General features: G+C 38.7%; 1 protein-coding gene across 1 annotated transcript in view; it reads right to left on the minus strand.

Moving 5' to 3' along the window:
• Window positions 1–21607, minus strand: part of spns2 (SPNS lysolipid transporter 2, sphingosine-1-phosphate) — a 139836-nt gene extending 118229 nt beyond the window's left edge. Inside the window, exon 1 of the mRNA XM_061898240.1 lies at window positions 21215–21607. Coding sequence (XP_061754224.1) covers window positions 21215–21446 — 232 coding nt within the window. The 5' untranslated portion in view covers window positions 21447–21607. The remainder of the gene's footprint in view (window positions 1–21214) is intronic.
• Window positions 21608–24974: the final 3367 nt, after the last annotated feature.

Below are 24974 nucleotides of genomic sequence, written 5' to 3' on the forward strand. Positions count from 1 at the left end.
AAATGTCCGCCTGTGGCCGCTGAGCTCCTGAACGACGTTCTCCTCCCTCTGCCATGTGGCCACAATGGGCGAGGAAACCATCTTTTTTTTTTTTTTTTCATTGCAATGCTTTTTCCTGCCACACAGAAAGGAAATGTGCAGCAGAGGTCTGAGAAATTCAGAGGGAAGACAGAAACAACAAGGTGTCAAAAACACGTCTTTGCTGATTGCAATTTGGATGCGGGAAGAACAAACAACATACTTCCATGCAAATAATAATATGATATACTATTACAATAATATTAATATTACAATTACTATTACAATAATATTAATATTCCTGCTCATACTGTCTGTTTCACATTCAAGTCTCATCCAATGCTTCAGGTTCGCTAATTTTTAACACAATTTTATTTGACTAATGAAAAGCTTGAATTCAGCAGAAGAGCAGTAGTCCCAGCCAACACGTGCTAAATATTTCATGTGTGCAGTGAGAATACAGAGAGAGAGCAGACATATATCTTATTAATAATACACTGTGCTTACTTGCTAGCACACTTGTTCACAAGTGATTGTTAAAGAACATGGAAGACATGGAAGAGATAAACGTGTCTCCATCAAATATCTTTACTACCAATATAAGCCACACCCATTAAAGTTAAAGAGAAATGTTTTTTTTCCTTATATTAGCCGCTGTATATACAGTACGGGCCAAAAGTTTGAAAACACCTTCTCATTTCAATGTGTTTTCTTTATTTTCAGGACTATTTACCTTGTAGATTGTCACTGAAGGCATCAAAACAATAACACCTGTGAAGTGAAATACATTTCCTCTCGAAGCTCATCGAGAGAATGCCAAGAGTGTGATAACCAGTAATCTGAACAAAGGGTGGCTATTTTGAAGAAACTAGAATATAAAACATGTTTTCAGTTATTTAAACAGTATTTGTTAAGTAAATAACTCTACATGTGTTCATTCATAGTTTTGATGCTTTCAGTGACAATGTAAATAGTCATGAAAATAAAGAAAACGCAATGAATGAGAAGGTGTGTCCAATCTTTTGGCCTGTCCTGTACGTTGTGAAATGAATTATTTACATAGAAATATTTTACAAATATTTACACACATACTTTAATTGATTCCAAACGGTGCCTGTAACACGGCAGTAAAACAGCTGATAAAATAAAACGAAAGCCACCTACAAGGTGCGGAAACTAGTTATCCCATCAGCTAAACAGACTCAGTGACATCTTGGTGAGGAATGTGTGAAAACTGAAACAATACAAAAAGAAAGCCATTGTAAGTTGATAATACTGACACAGACCCTCGTTAACGTGTTAGCATATTAACTAACGCTATTGATGTTAGCTTTATTACATAAAACGTACAAATATGTATGAAAACACTCCTACAGACATCACACATGGAACAGTTTAGTAAGGATGACGAGTTTTAGTTTTACTGTAAAACCTACAAGCGTAGTAAAACGCTATGAGCGGCTAGAACAGGGGTCTGCAACCTGCGGATCTAGAGCCACATGCGGCTCTTTAGTGCCTAGTGGCTCCTTGGAGCTTTTCAAAAATGTATGACAATAGAAAAAGATGGGGGAAAAAAAAATAATTTTGTTTTAATAGGGTTTCTCTAGGACAGAGGTCGGCAACCTTTACCACTCAAAGAGCCATTTTGACTCGTTTCACAAAATAAAGAAAACTTTGGGAGCCACAAGACTCTTTTGAAATTTAAAATGAAATAACACAGTGTACAAAGTTTTTTTTTGCTTTGTGCTATGTATTAACCAGGGGTCTCGGACACGCGGCCCGCACCTTAATATGAACATTTAATATTAGTGCGGCCCGCGAGTTTTATTTGAATGCCGCTTGACAACATCACATTTGCCAACCATCTAAATATTTCCGGGAGACTACCGAGTTTCAGAGCAACCATTCTCTCGGCTGTCTGCTGGTTTTCACCCAATTAACAATAATAAGGGCGTGCTATGAAGACAATGCTTTTAGCGCCCTCTACAACCGAAACAAACAGCTTGCCAGCCCATTCACATGTTGTAGGAGGCTTCTGCAGACACACATAAGCGACTGCAAGGCATACTTGGTCAACAACCATACAGGTTACACTGAGGGTTGATATAAACAACTTTAGCACTCTTACTAATATGACAAACACATTTCGGGAGAACATCCGCACTGTAACACAACATAAACACAACAGAACAAATACTCAGAATCCCATGTATCCCAAACTCTTCCCAGCTACATTATACACCCCTGATACCACCAAACCCCACCCCCTCCGTGCGTCGTTTGAGGTGGGCGGGGTTGGGGGTGCGGGGTTTGGTGGTAGCGGGGATGTATAATATAGGGGTGTAATATAGACACTTACGTCATATGTTGCCTTCATTATAACACTTATATACGGCTTTTCATTTTTTGCGGCTCCAGACAGATTTTTTTTTGCATTTTTGGTCCAATATACATAGCTCTTTCAACATTTTGGGTTGCCGACCCCTGGGCTAGAAGAACAGCACAACAGTTGTAACAAAACAACAACAACAACAACAAAAAACACTATCGTTAAATGAAAGAACACTGCAGCACCTGCAGTGAGCAAATGTTTCCAAAAGATGGCGCTTGTACACAAACAATAAAACACCTTTTAAGTGTTTTTGCTTGGGGTTTTTTTTTATTATTGAAAAAAAATTGTTGATAATAGTCACGAATGTCAAAGCTTGTAAAAAAATTAACTTAATGTCTGTGATGAATAAGCATTTAAATCAGGGACTTGTTTGAAGGATGAGAACTCTCCTCGTTAAGATTGTTAGATTGTTAGATAGCTAGCTAACAGGGAGAAAAAAATAGCAGAAACATTTTTATTTTAATATTTTAAATACAACATTTTACGGACGATGGAGCGCACCGGTAAATAAGCCGAACCCACTAAACTTTAGGGGGGAAAAAATATGTTTTCATACATTAGCCGCACCGGACTATACTGTAAGCCGCAGATATACAGCATATGTTGCAAAATAAGATTCTGTAAATGTTTATTTACAAACCTTAACTGTTTCCAAACAGTGCCTGTAACACGGCAGTAAAACGGCTGAGCAAACAAAAGAGAAGACATCCTCATGCACTGAAGAAGCAAACTATCCAATCAGCTTAACAGACTTAATAACTCCGGTGACGTGTTGGTGGGTTTACTGAGAAACTGAAACAATACAAAAAGAATCCCGTTGTAAGTTGATAATACTGCCACCTTTAAGACCTAATGTAAAACACCTAATGCAAACGACGTTAGCTTTATTAGCACATACAAATATGCATGAAAACACTCCTACAGACATCACACATGGTATAAACGTTGCTTGGGGTAACAAATGAAGAATACATACAAGTAAAAACGCATAAAAAAAAAGCACTACCAGTAAATGGAAGGACACTCAAGCTACTGCAGTGAGCAAACTCGTCCAAGAGATAGTGCCATAGCACAAACAATAAAATAACGTTTTGTTGTATTCGCCTGTTTTGTTTTTTGTTTTTTTTGTGAAAAGTTTTATTACGGCCATCAGTGAAAATAAATCCATTAATTTGCTGCACCATTTTATGAGCGGCAGGGTTTAAAGTGTAGAGGCATATAGATCGGAATTTAGTAATTTTTAGCATTGTTAATGTAATGTGAGAGTGACATAAAATGACAGAGTGAAATGTAATGAGAGAGTGACATGCAATGAAAGAGTGAAATGTAATGAGAGAGTGACATGCAATGACAGAGTGACATGTAATAAGAGAGTGACATGCAATGACAGAGTGACATGCAATGAGAGTGACATGCAATGACAGAGTGACATGCAATGAGAGTGAAATATAATGAGAGCGTAACAAGCAATGAGAGAGTGACATGCAAAGGGATATTGAAATGTAGTGAGAGAGTGACATGCAATCAGAGAGTGACATGCAATGACAGAGTGAAATGTACTGAGAGAGTGACATGCAATGGCAGAGTGAAATGTAACGGGAGAGTGACATGCAATGAGAGAGTGAAATGCAATGAGAAATTGACATGCAATGAGAGTGACATGCAATGAGAGAGTGACATGCGATGAGAGTGACATGCGATGAGAGCGTGAAATGCGATGAGAGAGTGACATGCAACAAGAGAGTGACATGCAATGAGTGACAGACATGCAATGAGAGAGTGAAATGTAATAAGAGTGATTTGCAATGAGAGTGGAATGTAATGAGAGTGTGACATGCAATGAGAGAGTGACATTAAATAAGAGTGACATGAAATGAGAGTGAAATACAATGAGAGTGACACTCAATGAGAAAGTGGAATATAATGAGAGTGAAATGCAATGAGAGTGGCATACAATAAGAAAGAAATGTAATGAGTGTGATATGCAATGAGAGAGTGACATGCAATGAGAGAGTGACATTAAATGAGAGTGACATGAAATGAGAGTGACATGCATTGAGAGTGACATGCAATGAGAGTGACAGGCAATGAGAGAGTGACATGCAATGAGAGAGTGACATGCAATGAGAGTGACATACAATAAGAGAGAAATGTAATGAGTGTGATATGCAATGAGAGAGTGACATGCAATGAGAGGGTGACATGCAGTGAGAGAGTGAGATGTAATGAGAGAGTGACATGCAATGAGTTGCAAAGAACAACACGCGTCCCCACAATGGCTCAACATGGGGACGGTGATTCGGCACAGCTCCAAAATCACTTGTTCCTGACATTTACTCAAAGTTTCATTAAAATCCACCCATAACTTGTTCAGCTGTTTTGCTCACTAACAAACGAACAAACAAACAAACAAACAAACAAACAAACAAACAAACAAACATACAAACAAACAAACGGATAATACATAACTTCCTAACAGAGGTCATTAAGTATTTATAAGTTGTGAAAACAATGTATCAGTCATTAGTGATGTTATCTTTATGAGGCCATGGTGTGAGGTCACAGGTTGCACAAGATGTGATAATAATTTACAATACTTCTAGGTACTTCACAAAGCCACAAAAATATTTCTAAATAATTTTGGAATATTTTTAAAATACCTTGTAGAATTGTAGAATACTTGACAATACATATCAATACATCTACTGTACTTTGAAAATACTTGGCAATACTTCTATAATACTACTTGACAATACTTTACAAGTATTCTTTATTTTGTTTTATTCTTTATTATTTACAATACTTTTAGAATATTTCTGAAATACTTAATAATTCTGAATACTTGACAATACTTAACAATACTTCTAGAATACTTTATAATAATATTTGAATAATTTACCATACTTCTATAATACCTGACAATACTTTAACACATTATAGAAAATAATACCATGACATTTATATTCTTCTGCAGTTTGTGGACAATCTCAGAAATGAGTCAGAATTAAATCAGATCGATTCTGTGTTCATGTGGCAAAAACAACTCGGGAACAATTCTTTCTTGAAGATATGCTGAGGTTTGTCTTTTTAATGTGGAAACAAGAAGCATTCGTTTAGCTGTTAAAAAAGAGCATCAAAGATTAAATGTGGTTTTGGTTTTCTGTGCTGGAATGTCAGCACGTCTCCGATCTCGTCTGCAAGAAAAGAACTTCACCACTTCCTTCCAATACATCAAAAAGGATTCCCCTCTGGGCAGCCATAACTACTACATCAGCATAAATAAAAACACATCTCTTTCATTTCTATAGTACAACTTGTCACATACAAAAATATCATAGTCAACGTGTTATTACTGACTTCCCAGCATAACCATTCCCACACTATCGCAGTTAGACTGTGGGACACGTTTCAGTTCACATAGCTGAGACGACATCAGCGTTTGTCGACATCAGCGTTTGTCGACAAAAGCGGAATTATGAACTGCTTGCATTGACTTGTGACTTTGCCCACAATCATAAAAATAATATTATATGACGAAAGATTAATTTGTTGACAAGTTTTGACATCTCAATGAGGTCATTCTGTTCGTGGAAGGACAAATGAACAAGTTCACCATCAAAGATCAAAGATGTGTAGGAACTAGTGTACCAATAGATTGGTACCAGTACCAAAACATATTTCAATACTTTTCTAAATAAAGGGAACCATAAAAAATTGCATAATTGGCTTTATTTTAACAAAAAAATCTTAAGGTACATTAAACATATGTTACTTATTGCAAGTTTGTCCTTACATAGTAAAAGTAAGCTAACAAAGGCTCCTAATTTAGCTGCTGACATATGCAGTAATATATTGTGTCATTTTCCATTCTATTATTTTGTTGAAATTATTAAGGACAAGTGGTGGAAAAATAATTATTAATCCACTTGTTCATTTACTGTTAATATCTGCTTACTTTTCATTTTAACAGACCACAAATTTGGGTATCAATCCGATACCAAGTCGTTACAGGATCATACATTGGTTATATTCAAAGTCCTCATGTGTACAGGGACATATTTCCTAAGTTTATAAACATAATACAAATGTTGAAAAAATCAAAAAGATTTTGTGACGCTAAAAAATATTGATGTAATAATTGTAGTATAGACAGGATACACTTCTGTACTTGGTATCAATACAGTGGATGTTAGGTGTAGGGGATGCGGGGGAACCGGTACTTTTTATAGGCTGTATAGTACTGAATATGATTAATTATGTGGGTTCTTCCGAGGATGTCGTAGTCGTAGTGGTTTGTTCAGTCCTTTGAGACATTTGTGATTTAAGGCTATATAAATAAACATTGATTGATTGATTAGTATAGCGATACTATACTAGTACTAGTAGTGTATACCGTACAACCCAAGTAGGAACATATACATTTACTGCGTTACATTTACTTAAGTGAATACACCGCGGGCCAAATATGGCCCGCCGTGTCATTTTACTTGGCCCTTGAGGCAATATCAAATTAACATTAGAGCTGGCCCGCTGCTGTAACACCGCATTCACCGCTAATACTCTTACTTGCCAACCCTCCCGATTTTCCCAGGTGACTCCCGAAGTTCAGTGTCCCTCCCGAATTTCATCCCGGGCAATAATGTTGGGGGTGGGCCTCAAAGGCACTGCATTTGGTGTTCTCTACAACCTGTCGCCATGTCCGCTTTTCTTCCATACAAACAGCGTGCCGGCCCAGTCACATAATATATGCGGCTTATACACACACACAAGTGAATGCAAGGCATAATTGGTCAACAGCCATACAGGTCACACTGAGGGTGGCCGTATAAACAACTTTAACACTGTTACAAATATGTGCCACACTGTGAACCCACACCAAACAAGAATGACACATTTTGGGAGAACACCCGCACTGTAACACAACATAAACACAACAGAACAAATACCCACAACCCCTTGCAGCACTAACTCTGCCGGGACGCTACAATATACACCCCCCCGCTATGACCAAACCCCGTCCACCTCAACTCCGCCGCTGAAAAGAGGCATTCCATTTTTATTTAAATTTTATTTGATATGCCATTGATATTTTTTTAATCATTATTATTATTATTTGAAACTCGATTTTGCATGTCACTATAAATGTATATACTGTAAGCCTTGCTTGTTCAAGATTCAATGCAAAACTTGTTTGGGTCCCTATTAAAAGGTTAATTTGTTCAACCTCGGCCCGCTGCTTTGTTCGGTTTTAAATTTTGGCCCACTCTGTATTTGAGTTTGACACCCCTGACCTAGATGAATACATTTTGTTTTTCTATTTGTGGAATTGCATGCTGGCTGTGACTGAAGGATAAAATAAAAGTAGGGTTAGCAGAGGAAAGGTCAGCTGCGTGACTAAAATCGAAAAATAGTCTCCATGTAAAATCACGCACCTATCTCCTATCACGCTTATTAATTTATTCTGGAATGCTGCAGCTTAGGTTTGCAGCAAGCATCTGAAGAACTGGAATTCAGGGAGTCCAGATATGAATTATTACTTGTCAGAACATCTTACACAGCAAAGTGGTGAACCCATCGCCTATCTTTCTCCATGACGGGAGGAGGAGGTCTGTGATCATCAAAAAGCAGCTGGCAACTCCTTGACTTCCTCGCACTCATCCAATCACCAGTCAGGACACATTCATGGCCTCACAGACGGTTGGAAATGATAGATTCTCCAGTCTCTCCAATTTCCAAAGTGAGAAGGAGGCTGAAGAGCCACAATTATTGTTTGCTATGTGTTTGCTGGTCTGGGGCGGCATAGCTCAGTTGGTAGAGTGGCCGTGCCGGCAACTTAAGGGTTCCAGGTTGGATTCCCGCTTTCGCCATCCTAGTCACTGCCGTTGTGTCCTTGGGCAAGACACTTTATCCACCTGCTCCCAGTGCCACACACACTGGTTTAAATATAACTTAGATATTGAGTTTCACTATGTAAAAGTGCTTTGAGTCATTAGAGAAAAGCGGTATATAAATGTAATTCAATTAACTTCACTTCCATCCAGTGACACATTGTTGATTAGTTTGGTTGTTTCTGTGTGTCTTTGACAGTAATCAATCTACACACACACACACAAACTCCTTGACTTCCTCAAACTCATCCAATCACCAGTCAGGAGACATTCATGGCCTCACAGACGGTTGGAAAGCATATATTCTCCACTCTCTCCAATTTACAAAGTTTGAAGGAGGCTGCAGATGCACAATTATTGTCTGCTGTGTGTTTGCTGGTCTCCATCCAGTGACACATTATTGATTAGTTTAGTCTTTTCTGTGTGCCATTGACAGTAATCAATCTATTGTATGCAAACATGCAATATTAAGCTTTGACTGTGTGATTTTGTGACATTGAGACTTTCAATTCTGGCTTAATGGTTATCAATAATAATAATAATAGTAATAATAATAATAATAATTGTAATAATAATACAATTATGATAATAATCATTTCAGACCTCAGCTAAACACACAACATGTTTTCTGGCTGCATCAAGGAATCCAAAGATTACTCAGAACTGTGTGGGAAACTGAGTTGTTCTATTTCAACATGCAGTTTTAAAGCAAGTCGCTTTGTTGACATGCAGTAAAATTAAACCCAAGTGTTGATGTGAAAGGGTTAACAATAATCGGTTCTAAAAAAGTCATATAGAGTCTGAACATCTTTTTCATTACTGCTGTTTTGCATATGTTCAATCAAGCAGCAGAGAAAATAAAACAAAGATCGCAAAGTTTAAATATTTAACTGAAACACTGAAGACACAAACACACACACATCCCTAGTTGTACAAAGTTAGCAGTTAATATTCATTTCCACAGACTTTGGTGAATATATGCCTGTAGGTATTAATGCATTTCTTCTTTTTAGGGATGTAATGATATGAAAATTTCATATCATATCACCAAAAGGATCACAGCCATAATTATATAAAATTATCGCAGTATTGTTGAATGTCCTCAAAAAGTACTTATAAACACACTGAAATAGTTTGACTTTCTTTTTTCTTTTTTCTTTTTCAAACAGCTAGAATAAATACAAACACTGTTAGCAAACCCTTAATATTATATCTGTTTTAATGGCTAAGTTTTTGATGTGTTAGATATTGTTTTTTACTGTTGCACTTAAAAATGTATTTTGTGAAGACTGCTTGCATAGAATTTTGTATCTCGTATTTTTTTTATTTATATATCTGGCGGGTGTTGTTGTGCTTAGCGGTCATTTAATGCACCATAAAAAACAACAACAATAAAACGCTGACTCTTTTCCTCTGAGTATAGAATGACCACTCTTATCGTTTATTGTTACAGCCCTAGTTGTTTTATGACAATTTTGTTATGTTAAAATTCATCCATCCATCCATTTCTACCGCTTGTCCTGTCTGGGGTTGCGGGGTGTCGCTGGAGCCTATCTCAGCTGCATTCGGGCGGAAAGCGGTTTACACCCTGGACAAGTCGCCACCTCATCGCAGATGTTAAAATCCATTTTTTTTTAAAATATGTTTACAATCACGAAACTAATCTTTGTTAGCCTGTCAATAGTATCGTCTGGTGTATGTTGGCAGTAAAGGGGAATACGAGCCAACCTTCATCCTGCATGGTTGCATTGATTTATTTCAGTTTACTGTATTGTTGATTCTTTTAATTTTCCTGAGGGAACTCTCCTGAAAGAATCAATAAAGTACTATCTATTTATTTTTACATGTATGTTTACTTCATATGTATATTAATGTACTTTTTTGTGTGCTTAGTAACTTCATTCTGGAGACTATCAAAAAACAACCTACATTTTTGTCATCTTTAATTTAAAAGGACTGTTTACATTTACCAAACTACTGTAATTAATTCCAACATTCATGGAGGCCACAATAATGATTATAAATAAACCAAGGGTGTACAAATTGCACCCTGTATTACATTGTACTCATTAAATAAGCAGAAATTGTAAAATACAGCAAATCTCTACGATGCAACAACAAAAAAATGTTGATACTAACAACAAATAATAAAGATTTGTCGTCTTCAGTAATGCGGACGCTGTATCGATCCATTGTGGTGAAGAAGGAGCTGAGACGGAAGGCAAAGCTCTCAATTTACCAGTCGATCTACGTTCCCCTCCTCACCTATGGTCATGAGCTTTGTGTCATGACCAAAAGGACAAGATCCTTCGTCATGTGGTGGGGCTCTCCCTTATAGATAGGGTGAGTAGCTTTGTCTTCTGAGAGGAGCTCAAATAAAGCCGCTGCTCCTCCACATAGAGAGGAGCCAGATGAGGAGGTTCGGGCATCTGGTCAGGATGCCACCCAAACGCCTCCCTAGGGAGGTGTTTAGGGCACGCTGACCGGTAGGAGGCCACGGGCAAGACCCAGGACACGTTGGGAAGACTATCTCTCCTGGCTGGCCTGGGAACGCCTTTGGATCCCCCGGGAGGAGCTACACAAAGTGGCTGGGGAGAGGGAAGTCTGGTCTTCCCTGCTTAGGCTGCTGTCCCCGTGACTCGACCTCAGAAAAGCGGAAGAAGATGGCTGGATAGATGGATGGATGTCTTCAATTATATGTATAAAATTATTTGCATCATGGACAATAATGCAAATTATATGATGACGTCATTTTGACACTACCCGGATCACACACCCCTGACCGTGCCGCCATTACCACAAATGTGTTGCCAGTCGTGGGAAACACTGAATATTTTTTCTTAAACTGACTCAGACTTTTTCTGTACTAGATCTATTTCATAATTTATTTCCACATTAGAATTAACTAGAAATAATCATTTTTTGTAAAATTTTGTTTCCTTCTAAATGGCTGACATGCACACGCATGCACGCACACACACAATTGCAAACACATTTCTTTTTTCAACACTTTAAAAGTAAAACTTGTTGTCTATCCTCCTACACACATCAGACGGCTGCAACTAGTGACATCAGACAAGGAACCGTGCAGGGGCAAGGAAATACCAGTCATATTTAGCCGAGCACAAATGGCCGAAAAAGTGTGTATTTTGATGCTAGCAAAACACACGGCCTGTCAGACTGGAAGTATCGCTCCGTCTTTTGCACTGCGTGACAAAGAGCTTGTCTTAAGAGGATTATCAGCACAAGCTCATCTGCGTCCAAGCACAAGATGCCAAAAGTTCAAGAGCACTTAACCAATAGGATGCTTCCTAGTTTTGGTTGAATCCCAAAGTGACAGCTTGCCGTGCATGTCAACGTGCACAAGACTAACCTAATCTGCAGCACCTCAACATGCTGGATTCAAGACAGATTAGCAAAAGAAAAAAAAATAACAAAAAAAAAGTGGCCTAGTGGATAAACTCAGTGGGCTAGTGGTTAAAGTGTCCGCCCTGAGATCGGTAGGTCATGAGTTCAAACCCCGGCCGAGTCATACCAAAGACTATAAAAATGGGACCCATTACCTCCCTGCTTGGCACTCAGCATTAAGGGTTGGAATTGGGGGTTAAATCACCAAAAATGATTCCCGGGGGCGGAACCGCTGCTGCCCACTGCTCCCCTCACCTCCCAGGGGGTGATTAAGGGTGGTGGGTCAAATGCAGAAAATAATGTTGCCCCATCTAGTGTGTGTTTGCCAATCATTGGTACTTTAACTTTAACTTTAACACAGATTAGCAGCCCCAAAACGACTGCACTGCTTGGAGGAGATGCACACTTTAAACAGATCAATGTTGACTTACTGATCATGAGAATAACTTGGAGTGCTGAATATATGCCTCAAATATTAATATTTTCTTCATGAGGAGCTTGACGTGTGTTTGCTAAGATTTTATGTTTCAAATGAACTAAAGCAGGGGTCACCAACGCGGTGCCCGCGGGCACGAGGCAGCCCGTAAGGATTAGACAAGTCGCCCGCAGGCCTGTTCTAAAAATAGCTCAAATAGCAGCACTTACCAGTGAGCTGCCTCTATTTTTTAAATTATATTTATTTACTAGCAAGCTGGTCTCGCTTTGCTCGACATTTTTAATTCCATGAGAGAAAAAACTCAAATAGAATTTGAAAATCCAAGAAAATATTTTAAAGACTTGGTCTTCACTTGTTTAAATAAATTCATTTATTTTTTTACTTTGCTTCTTATAACTTTCAGAAAAACAATTTTAAAGAAAAAATACAATCTTAAAAAATATTTTAGGATTTTTAAACATATAAACCTTTTTACCTTTTAAATTCCTTCCTCTTCTTTCCTGACAACTTACATTAATGTTCAAGTGAATTTATTTTTTTATTGTAAAGAATAATACACACATTTTAATTTAATTCTTAATTTTAGCTTCTGTTTTTTCGACGAACAATATTTGTGAAATATTTCTTGAAACTTATTATGATCAAAATTCAAAAGAATTATTCTGGCAAATCTAGAAAATCTGTACAATCAAATTTAAATCTTATTTCAAAGTCTTTTGAATTTCTTTTAAAATTTTTGTTCTGGAAAATCTAGAAGAAATAATGATTTGTCTTTGTTAGAAATATAGCGTGGTCCAATTTGTTATATATTCTACCAAAGTGCAGATAGGATTTTAACCTCTGCGATGAGATGGCGACTTGTCCAGGGTGTAAGCCGCCTTCCGCCAGATTTTGGCTGAGATAGGCACCCGCTCCCCCCGCGCCCCCAAAGGGAATAAGCGGTAGAAAATGGATGGATGGATTTTAACCTATTTAAAACATGTCATCAAAATTCTAAAATTAATCTTAATCAGGAAAATTACTAATGATGTTCCATAAATTATTTTTCTATTTTTTTTTTAAATATTCAAATTAATTAATTTTCCTCCTCATTTTTTCCGTTGAATTTTTAATTTTAAAGAGTCGAAATTGAAGATAAACTATGTTTCAAAATTCAATTTGTATTTTTATTGTGTTTTTTCCTCTTTTAAACCGTTCAATTAGATTGTTTTTTTCATCATTTATTCTCTACAAAAAACCTTCCGCAAAAGGAAAATAATGTACGACGGAATGACAGACAGAAATACCCATTTTTTATATATATAGATTTATTTATTAAAGGTAAATTGAGCAAATTTCTGGCAATTTATTTAAGTGCGGATGAAGCTGGTTGGTACCCTTCGCATTGATCAGTACCCAAGAAGTAGCTCTTGGTTTCAAAAAGGTTGGTGACCCCTGAACTAAAGTATAATAGCAGTATCAATCAGTCCCTCCACTTTTTTGGGATTGTTGTGACCTAAAAGGCCTGAATTTGCAGAAGCTTTTTCAGAAAGTTGCAGAAAAAGTTCTGATGTTTTGAGGCTATTTCTTTCAATAACATTAAATCAATTTGTGATTTTTTTCTTTAACCAAAGTTATAAGTGTTCATTGCAACCTTAACCTAGAAAAAAAAGCACATAATTTCAATAAAAATTGTAATATAAATACACAGTACTGTTTTACTCGTTTTATACCACACAGACACAAAAGTAGACTTAGACAGACTTTATTTATCCAAGAGGGAATTTGTTCCACACAGTAGTGAAGTTACAAAGGATGGAAAGGGTACGGATGGAAAGGATAATGCAGGTATAAAGTAGACTAAAAATGTACCATAGTAGCAATACAAAATATATGTAAGATTTACATATTATATATATATATATATATATATATATATATATATATATATATATATATATATATATATATATAGTATATAATAAACTGGTATTTTTCCAAGATGGCGCCGCAGTAGTTGCTGCTGTTGGCAGGAGCGCTGTGCTCTTGTGTCATCCTTTTGTGTTTGCCCCTTGTTTTCATGTGTTATTATACGGTATGTATATATTTTTTGGCCTTTTGGTTGAGGACCCTTTGGGACTGTGTGACAAGGTGTGGCACTTTGGGGACTTCTGCGGTGCTTTTTTGTGGACTTTTGGATCTGCCACCCAGGAGCCTTTTGGCCATGGAGACCAGCTGCTGGGTCTCTACCACACCAGAGTCCGTTTGGAGAGACTTGAGGAGATGCAGATCAAGAGACAAAGCGAGCACTGAGCGCCGGGACGGACAGGCTTCACAGTGTCTTGGCTGAATGAGCAGGTATCAGACACCTATAAAGTACTATCTATCTACCTCAGTCTCCTTAAATGCATCCTCGCTTATCCGTGCGGACTGGACACTGGCTGAGTTAGTGGGCGGCTAAGAGTGGACTCGGCTCTCTTGGTTGCTCTATTGGGTCTGCCCCCATCTCTGGCCATGCTCCCGCCACCCAGCAGACGATGGCGTTTTTTCATTTGGCCTCAGTCTGGACCCTCTCCCCAGGGGCCCAGGCTAAGCCCAACCCCCCCCCCACTCAGCTTTTTTGTACGGGCCGCTGGAAGTTGGCGGACCCGTGAGCGATCCTGTTCTGTTTCCTTGTAATGTTTGTCTGATCTTGAATGGGATTGTGCTGAAAATTTTAATTTCCCTTCGGGGATTAATGAAGTATTTCTGATTCTGATTCTGATATATTATATTGTATTATATTTCTATATAATATATACAATCCATCCATCCAGCCATTTTCTACCGCTTGTCCCGTTTGGGGTCGCGGGGGGTGCTGGAACCTATCTCAACTGCATTCAGGCGGGCTAGGTACATACAAATCCCAATTACCAAGTACAATATTACAGCATATGTAACAGCTGCAGTAAAGAAATAAAAATAAAAAAAGTAGACACCATATGTCATTTATGTTCCAACACATTTACCCATGCACGTTAAGAGCCTTTGTGAACTGTTAAGAGCAATCAATAGTGTTACTTTTTGTTGGTAAATAAGAGACGAAGAGAGCTTTTCATCACACTTCAACATGTTTAACATGTAAATGCTGCGTCTTTGCCAGGTCAGCATTGCAAATGAAAATCTGTTCCTATCTTACCTCGGATGAATAACATGTAAATAAAAATATAAATACATGTAACCTAGGAAGTACATATTTACATATGACATTGCCCAGAAGGCTTAGCGCTGTAGATGGGACAGAAAGTAGGCCTGAGCTACGGAGGAAGCCGACACTTGTGTCATTTGATCAATAAAGAGTTCATATATTGTTGCATGTTGTTTTTCCGGCTACCTCTACACAATAAATAAATATGAGTTTTAAATAGACAAATCACGTGCGCATTTGTGTCACGCCTATGGTTCATATTTTGTTTTGGTCATGCTATGTTTAGTTTTTTGGACATTTAGTTCTGTTTTGCATTTCCTTGTTTGTCTTACCATGCCAACTGATTTAGTTTTCTGTCATGTCTGATCATGAGTTTTGTTTGGCCATATTACCCTGAGCATCCCCAATCTTATCTGTTCTGAAAGCTAAGCAGTGTCTGGCCTGGTTAGTACTTGGATGGGAGACTGCCTAAGAATACCAGGTGCTTTTGACCCTTTGGACTCTAAGTTCCTTTTTTTTTTCACTCCCTGTTTTGTTACCATGACAACCAATCAGTTCACTTGTCTTGTCTCACACCTGTTTTCCCTTTTCATGTTCATTATTTAAGCCACAGTTACCAGGTAGTCAGTCTGGCAACATCACCTCATTCACGCCCTCCAATATCTGCTTCATGCTTTGCAATGCTGTCCATTTTGTCCACGTAAGTTTTTGTTATTCATGCCGCTGCGCAAGTGTTTTTTGTTTCATGTTTGTAGTTTATAGCCTTTGTGCTAGTCTTTTGTTTCATAGCCAAGTTTTTTGTTGGTTCCTGTTTTTAGTTTTAGTGTTAAAATAAAGATGTCTTTACCTTCACGCCATTTCCACTCCATTCGCTTTGCACCTCGGGAAAACAAACCAAGACCAAGTCCAAGCCTGACAATTTGAGTGCCACTAAGAGACAACTTTGCTTGGCCAGAATGTAGATGGGATGTTGCGGGCATTGGACAAAGTTGCAAGGCTGCACATAACGTGCGTGTATTCCAACAGGGACACTACAATTGTGAAATGTGAATCTTGCAACAACTCACTATTCGATTAGATTCAGATACTTGGGGTGGTATATTCTCACAATATATTGTTAAATTTATAAATCACAATAAAACATTTTTAAATAGGTTACAGGTTGCGAAAGCTCTTCTTTTGGCTGACATATGATGTATACATGCAGCAATAACTGCAGTGATGGCCTAAAAAAATATATATGTATACATTCTCTACCGCTTATTCTCTTTGGGTGCGCTGGTGCCTATCTCAGCTACAATCGGGCGGAAGGCGGTGTACACCCTGGACAAGTAGCCACCTCGTCGCACGGCCAACACAGATAGACAGACAATATTCCCACTCACATTCACACACTAGGGCCAATGTAGTGTTGCCAATCAACCTATCCCCAGGTGTATGTCTTTGGAAGTGGGAGGAAGCCAGAGTACCCGGACGGAACCCACGCATTAACGGGGAGGACATGCAAACTCCACACAGAAAGATCCTGAGCCCGGGATTGAACCCTGACTACTCAGACCTTCCTATTGTGAGGCAGACGCACTAGCCCCTCTGCAACCGTGAAGCATATATATATATATATATATATATATATATATATATAGGGTACACCATGGACAGGTTGCCACCTCATCACAGGGCCAACACAGATAGACAGACAACATTCACATTCACACACTAGGGCCAATTTAGTGTTGCCAATCAACCTATCCCCATGTGCATGTTTTTGGAAGTGGGAGGAAGCCAGAGTACCCGGAGGGAAGCCACGCAGTCATGTGGCGGCAGACTGTCTTTTTTAATAGATTTATTACAATCTTTGGCAAGCTGGGTAACGTTTGCAGTCGTCTGGAACAACATGTCACACAAACAACTATCGGAATGTCAGCCAATATTGCATACAGAGAATGTGCAAAACTAAATTAAATATAAAATGAAGATTGAAGGAAATTAAATTAGCTCAAATATACCTACAAACGAGGCATAATGATGCAATATGTACATACAGCTTAAATAGCATGTTAGCATTGATTAGCTTGCAGTCATGCACTGACCAAATATGCCTGATTAGCACTCCAACAAGTCAATAACATCAACAAAGTGCACCTCTGTGCATTCACGCACAGCATAAAACTTTTGGTGGACAAAATGAGAAAAAGACTCGAAGACTTTTATATGTAAACAAACTGTTGCGTCACAGTCCACACTATGGTGAGTTCAAGAACCGCTGAAATTACTAGGACAAAACGATGTTCACCAAATACTCTCTCATCAGTGAAGCATACACACGAACATATTAAACAGTGGCCTTTTAACAATTGGGAAGGTTTGTGTCATGTTCGTCCCAAAACAAAGAACATACAATGACAAAAAAATAATTTCACCCCCACGTTTTTCCATTTTCAATAATTAAAAAAAAAATGCTCCAGAGAGCCACGAGGGCGGCACCATAGAGCTGACCCCTGGACTAAACCAACTAACTGGTTTGCATTTTAATTCATAAAGGGAAGCAATGATTATTTGAATCTCCATTTAAAGCACTCAAAGCGTTTAGAGGCATCCAAAACTGTGTGCATGTTCACGCCACAATGCATGAGCCTTATGTTTTTATTTAACACCTCCAAATCATGCACCTGGGGACCGGTTGATTGGCAACACTACATTGGCCCTAGTGGGTGAATGTGAGTGTGAATGTAGTCCGTCTATCTGTGTTGGCCCTGTGATGAGGTGGCGATTTGTCCAGGGTGTACACCGCCTTGTATCCCACTTTCCGCTCGATTGTAGCGGAGATAGGCTCCAGCGCCCCCCGCAACCCCGTAGGGAATAAGCGGTCGAAAATGGATGGCTTGACTACTATCCAACATTGTAACAACATTTATACGTCAGAAAAGACAAATATCGTCATGGGTCCCCTTTTAGTGCTTTGTGTTGACCATTACCGACACAAGTGGGTGTTTACAGGGTGTGGATAAGCAAATTAGCAGGTGGACTCTGCAGTGTGATTTATTAATAGGAAAATGACGTCCACACCCTGAAAACATTTGTGTACATAATTGTATGAATGACACCCTTGAAGGGTCTGTGTGTGTGTGTGTGTGTGTGTGTGTGTGTGTGTGTGTGTGTGTGTGTGTGTGTGTGTGCGTGCGTGCGTGCGTGTGTGTGTGTGTTGTGATAGCAGGGATTTTGCTAAGTGCTGAGCATCACTGGCGGCAATTTTCACATCTTTGTTGTGCTGTAGAAAAGCTGCTGTATGGAATAGTGACTCTCTGTCGCACTGACGATGCTTTAGTGAGCCACAAACACACACACACACACACACACACACACACACACACACACACACACACACACACACACACACACACCAGTCATGGCTATTGGTACAAAGACCTTTTGACGTCCAGAAGGAGGAGGGGGTGTGGCCTGTGTTCATCTTAATGCAGGCTGCGTTTTTCACTGCAGCAGCCCCTCCTCCCCTCACTGCTGCCTCTCTCATTCAATGTGGAATGGTGGTCCAAAACAGTGTATGTGTCTATGTTTGTGTGCGTGTGTGAGTGTAACATTTATTGTGTGCATGCTTTCTGATGTTGTGAGCAAACGTCTGATGGATTTGATGGATTGACATGAGGATGTACGACTCAGGATTGGGAAGATGCTACTGATTACACGCCAAGCAAACATTTTATTTGAATGTAATGCTTCATGTAGCTGACTTGCACTAACAATTACATGTACATTAGATGTACGATTTGTTATTTCAAGACCACACAGAAACGCTTATCTTTTAAGTAAAACACACATTTAGACATATCCCTGTGCAGTGTAGAGAAATATTTTAATATATCGCTCGCCCCGCAGCTTGGAGAGAATGATAAGCTCATGATGGAGAATCATTACACAATCTGTCCAATCCCTGCAGAGTTCAGGTGTCAGGTATGAGCAAGCCATGTCCACTTTTAACACAATGAACACAACATGACAACAATTTATCAGAACGTGTCAAAACATATATTATACAAGAAATTATAGTAATTACTGACGTCACCATACCGTACGTATCTCGATACTTGAGTCGTGGTACAAAACAATAAAATAGGATACAGTACTGGGATTGTGCGACATATTGCAATATTCTACATAGTTCAATGATAATAAAATAAAATAATGAAAAATTATCATAAACGTAAAATGTAGTTAGTATACAAGTTGTACATACACTATATGACAGGGATATTTTATTGGACAGACAAAATGCGATACCATTTAAATGATCCATTCCAATTAATTGTAATTGTATTATATTGACACTTGAATGTAAAAAAAAAAAAAAAATCCTCTCCTTTTAACTGCCATCTTCTTGTACTGCCTTCTCCCTAAACCTGCAAAGCGAGGAAATCGAACAGCAACACTTTGCAAAGTGCAACAATCCTCCTTGCCTTACAATTGGCCCATAACAGATAGAAAATCCATCCATCAAACCATTTTCTACCGTTTGTCCCTTTCTGGGTTGCGGCGGGTGCTGGAGCCTATCCCAGCTGCATTTGGGCGTAAGGCGGCGTACACCCTGGACAAATCGACACCTCATCGCAGGGCCAAACATAAAAAAAAAATACATGTATAAAAAATACAAAATAAAGTTGAATGTTTTGTATAACTATCTAATTAGAAAATATCAATAGCATAATATATAGAAAAATATTGCGATATATTGCCTTTTTTACATTTTCCCCATCTCTATACAATATATGAAATATGTAAATTTTCAGCTGTCGGGCTGCATGGTGGTGCAGTAGTTAGAAGCGAGAAGGTCCTGGGTTTGATTCCCGAGCTAGGGATCTTTCTGTGTGGAGTTAGCATGACTCTGTGGCTTCTCCAGCACCTGGGGATAGGCTGATTGGCAACACTAAATTGGCCCTGGTGTGTGAATGTGAGCGTGAATGTTGCCTGTCTATCTGTCTACCCTGCCATGAGGTGGCGACTGGTCCGGGGTTCCAGCACAACCCGACTCCAAGAGGTACAAGCGATAGAAAATGGATCGATCAGCTGTCCCAATCACTAAGACGAATACAAACTATCTACTATTAACGTATCCTGCTCAGAAGCCTTGCGGTTAGAGTGTCCGCCCGGGCCGAGTCATACCAAAGACTATAAAAAAAATTGGACCCATTGCCTCCCTGCTTGGCACTCCGCATCAAGGGTTGGAATTGGGGGTTAAATCACCAAACATGATTCCTGAGCGCGGCCACCGCTGCTGCTCACTGCTCCCCTCACCTCCCAGGGGGTGGAACGAGGGGATGGGTCAAATGCAGAGAGTAATTTCACAACACCTAGTGTGTGTTTGACTATTAGTGGTACTTTAACTTTAACCAAGCCAATAAGCACAAACTATATTGCACTTACAATATATCATACTGCAGCAACATTTGCAATTGATAGAAAATAATTCACTTGAATGTAACATTTTCTGATGACTGTCAATGTTTAATTACAAATATCTAATAATATATGATGTAATGTGTATTATAATAAGCACCTTTACTAGCAGCACTGAAGAGGATAAACAACAGCAAAGTAAGCAAGCTCACAATATTGATGACCACTAACCTGTTCTTCCCCGTCATTGATTAGCATCATGATTGATCAATGATTATCTGCGACTGTTATCACAGGAAACATTTGGACTGATATGAAATGTTGATGAAATCAGCACACAGCAAATATCGCAATGAAGCAATCCTATTGTTCCCCCCGTGTGCACGGATAAATAGGTGCATGTCCACTACAATGGACACACGCCACAGTGGACAATCATGTCAATCAAATAAAGACACTACAAGCATGTTTGCGTGGGAGAAATAAACGTGTCTTACCGGTCACAGTGCATCTGTCCATGTAATTGAGGACGTTTCCGAAACTGAGGATCCCGGCAGCGGCAGCCGGTGAACGGCACCGGAGCAGCGCGGCGCGAAATTTGTGACCGGGTTTGCAGACTTGAAGGTCCTGGTTGGCTTTGAGCTGCGGGTTCATGCTGCCCGACAGCGTCCGAACCTCATCCGAACCGCCGCAGGCTTCCAGCTGGCATCCGTCGCCGTCCACGCACATGTTCTATTGTGACAGCAGGATCGCACAATGAATGGGAATGATGACTAGTATGAATTAAAAGACAGGTTATTAGTCTTCTCACTGTCCTGCGGGATGACTTGTGCGTGAATTCATGTTTGGGTGGCCAATGGGCAGAAGGACCGGAGATTCTTTCTCACTTCTTTTTTCTCCTGTCAAGTAGGCAAGCGCAAAGGGGCGCGGTCAGGCTTTCTAAACCGCGCCCACTGAAGTCCTGCGGCCAATCAGAGAAGCACACCTGATTAGGCTGCAGATGCTGGGGAAAAACTAGCAGAAGATAAGAAGTGGGTGTGACTGCACTTAATACTACTGTTAGTACTACTAGTACAGCGGTCTGCAACCCACGGCCCTGGAGCGGCGGAGCCTCATGGGGCTCTTTCATACCCCCACCCTGGCTCCCTTTGGCTTTTAAAAAATGTCAATAAATAATGGTTATTTACAAACCCTCCTTTCTATAAGAGTTGGGAAATTGAGTTAGATGTAAATATAAACGGAATACAATGATTTGCAAATCCTTTTCAACCCAGTTTCAATTGAATGCACTACAAAGACAAGATATTTGATGTTCAAACTCATAGGCTTTATTTTTTTTTGTTGCAAATAATAATGAACTTAGAATTTCATGGCTGCAACACGTGCCAAAGTAGTTGGGAAAAGGCATGTTCACCACTGTGCAGAGGTGGGTAGAGTAGCCAAAAATTGTACTCAAGTAAGAGTACTGTTACTTTAAAGATTTATTACTCAAGTAAAAGTAAGGAGTAGTCACCCAAATATTTACTTGAGTAAAAGTAAAAAGTATGTTGTGAAAAAACTACTCAAGTACTGAGTAACTGATGAGTAACCTGATTACGGCAACAAATAATGCACACAAACATAAAAATAGCAATGAGCAATTTCAGAGCCAGGAATATCTCTTAAGCAACTAAAACAATAATATATATTAAATTATATTACATTAAAATAAAAATTAAAATGGCACATTGAGCCAAAATAACTTAACAGCACCATAGGTTCAGTAGGCATTCATTGATTTGATTGATTGATTGAAACTTGTATTAGTAAATTGTACAGTACAGTGCATATCCCGTACAATTGACCACTAAATGGTAACACTCCAATACGTTTTTCAACGTTTATCAGTTACTTAATAAATGACCAAGTCGAGGTGATCTACCTCATATATACATATACATACACACACATATTTTATATATACACACACGGTATACCATTTATATTTATTTATTTTGCAGTTTTTGTTGACATGTTAAAGGTGTTTTAATGAATATACATGCATGTTTAACATATAGATTCCTATCTTTCATGAAGACAAGAATATAAGTTGGTGTATTACCTGATTCTGATGACTTGCATTGATTGGAATCAAACAGTATTGCTGATAACGTCCATGTTTTCAAATGGAGGAGAAAAAAAAAAGTTCCTCCTTTCTGTCTAACACCACATGAAAGTCGTTGGTTTTTGGCACCTCATTTGTCCAGCTTCCATATTAATTTTTATACACTTTACAAGAAATACATTGGCGGCAAACTCCGTAGCTTGCTAGCTTGTTTGCGCTGGCTTTATTTTGTTAGCTCAGGTGCGATGGAGCAGCACTTTTATTGTGAAGACAGGAACTGTGCGATCAGTCGACGGGAAGTACGGTTGAAATAAAAATCATCTTTTTTCCTTTACACTTTTGATTGAATGATTGAAACTTTTATTATTAGATTGCACAAGTTCAGTACATATTCCGTACAATTGACCACTAAATGGCAGAGGTGTGGACTCGAGTCACATGATTTGGACTCGAGTCAGACTCGAGTCATGAATTTGATGACTTTAGACTCGACTTGACAAAATGTAAAAAGACTTGCAACTCGACTTAGACTTTAACATCAATGACTTGTGACTTGACTTGGACTTGAGCCTTTTGACTTGACATGACTTGCTACTTTGCCCAAAACCCAACGATTAAAAAGTTATTCAGGAGCACTCCGTATCTGTCCTTGTGTGCGATGACAGTGTGCGCGCTACCTGTCAGAACAACAGCCAATCAAATTACATCCACGTTATTTTCGTCACACAGCATTCAGCCAATCAAGTAGCATAAAAACCAACGAAGAAGAGCTCTCACACAACCCGCCAATGAGGAAAAATGATGCCAAAAATTGTTTCGTTAGGGTATTAAAACTACGACTTGGTCAACAAAAAACGAATTCCAGTATGCAAAACATGCAGTTCGTTCGAAGATTACAGACGGAAACGCAACAACTTCCAACTTCGTTCGACATTTGAAGATGCACAAAGAAAGGTAAGTTTTGAATGTAAGTTAACATTTATTGGCTGAGTAACGTAACTTTTATTTGCTGTTTAGTTAAATCAGTGAGGCTGTAAACTCACTAGTGCTAACGTTATAACCATAGACATCAATAAAGTACTATCTATCTATCTATCTATCTTATAAGTAGACGCAGCATTTAGCACTACTGCCTATTGTCACTGACGAGACGAGACGCGCGGCCGCCATCTTGGAGTGGTGATCCGCTCCACTCAGTGCAATTCATTTGGCAGGAGCAGTGAACTGTCAGCACATTTAATTAATTTTACCTCACTGAATACCACTGATATTCACGCGCTTTTTTGTCATACGTGTAACTATGATAAAATACACATTTTTTGGCGTGTTCATACTTTGCTTAACAGAAACAGAATATTCTTATATGCTATAAGTGAGCAGATGTCCAAGATCAAAACTGGGAATAATAATCCCAAAAAGGGGGAAAAAACGGTCAGCTATTTTTTAAGGTGAAGAAACAATATGATTAGGTTATATATACATGCATATATCCTACATAAACAGTGTATGAATACATTAGATATCTATATATATTATAGACTGTATTTTTGTTGCTGCAAAAGCAGACAGTTTATTCGGTCTTGACACTTTGTATTAATATTTTGTATTACATTCTTCCCTTAAATGATTATGTTTACAGTGATTGTTTTATATGTATTTTTCATGTCTGTTGCTTTGGATAAAAGTGTCTGCCAAGTTAAACATAAACACCTGAAAGTCTATATGTCAGCTAAAACCACCAATCAGTTTCACTGGATTCAGAATAAAAGCAAATTCTGTCTTACCCAACAATGTTAGTATTTGAATATTGTTACTTGAAGATTTATTCCTGGTTACAGTTATACTGTTAAGAAAGTTTTGTCTTATACTTTGCCTAAAATGAGATTGCATCATAATCAGTGGCGGCTGGTTAATTTTCCATAGGGCCGTGTATTCTAAAAAGTACAACTCTGTTCCTTGTTATTTTTATGTATTTGTCATGTTTTTCATGTGTATGCACACATCAACACACATACAGTATGAGATGAGATCAATGAGATGAGGTAAGAACAGGATAGAAACTGCTGTGGAACTAGTTCCAATGCTATATGCCATGGAAATACAATGTTAACACTTCTGTGCAAATAAGTACAGTTGCACTTGTTTTTTCAAAT

The sequence above is a fragment of the Nerophis ophidion genome, linkage group LG04 (genome assembly GCF_033978795.1).
Source record: "Nerophis ophidion isolate RoL-2023_Sa linkage group LG04, RoL_Noph_v1.0, whole genome shotgun sequence".
In the NCBI taxonomy this organism is placed as follows: Eukaryota; Metazoa; Chordata; class Actinopteri; order Syngnathiformes; family Syngnathidae; genus Nerophis; species Nerophis ophidion.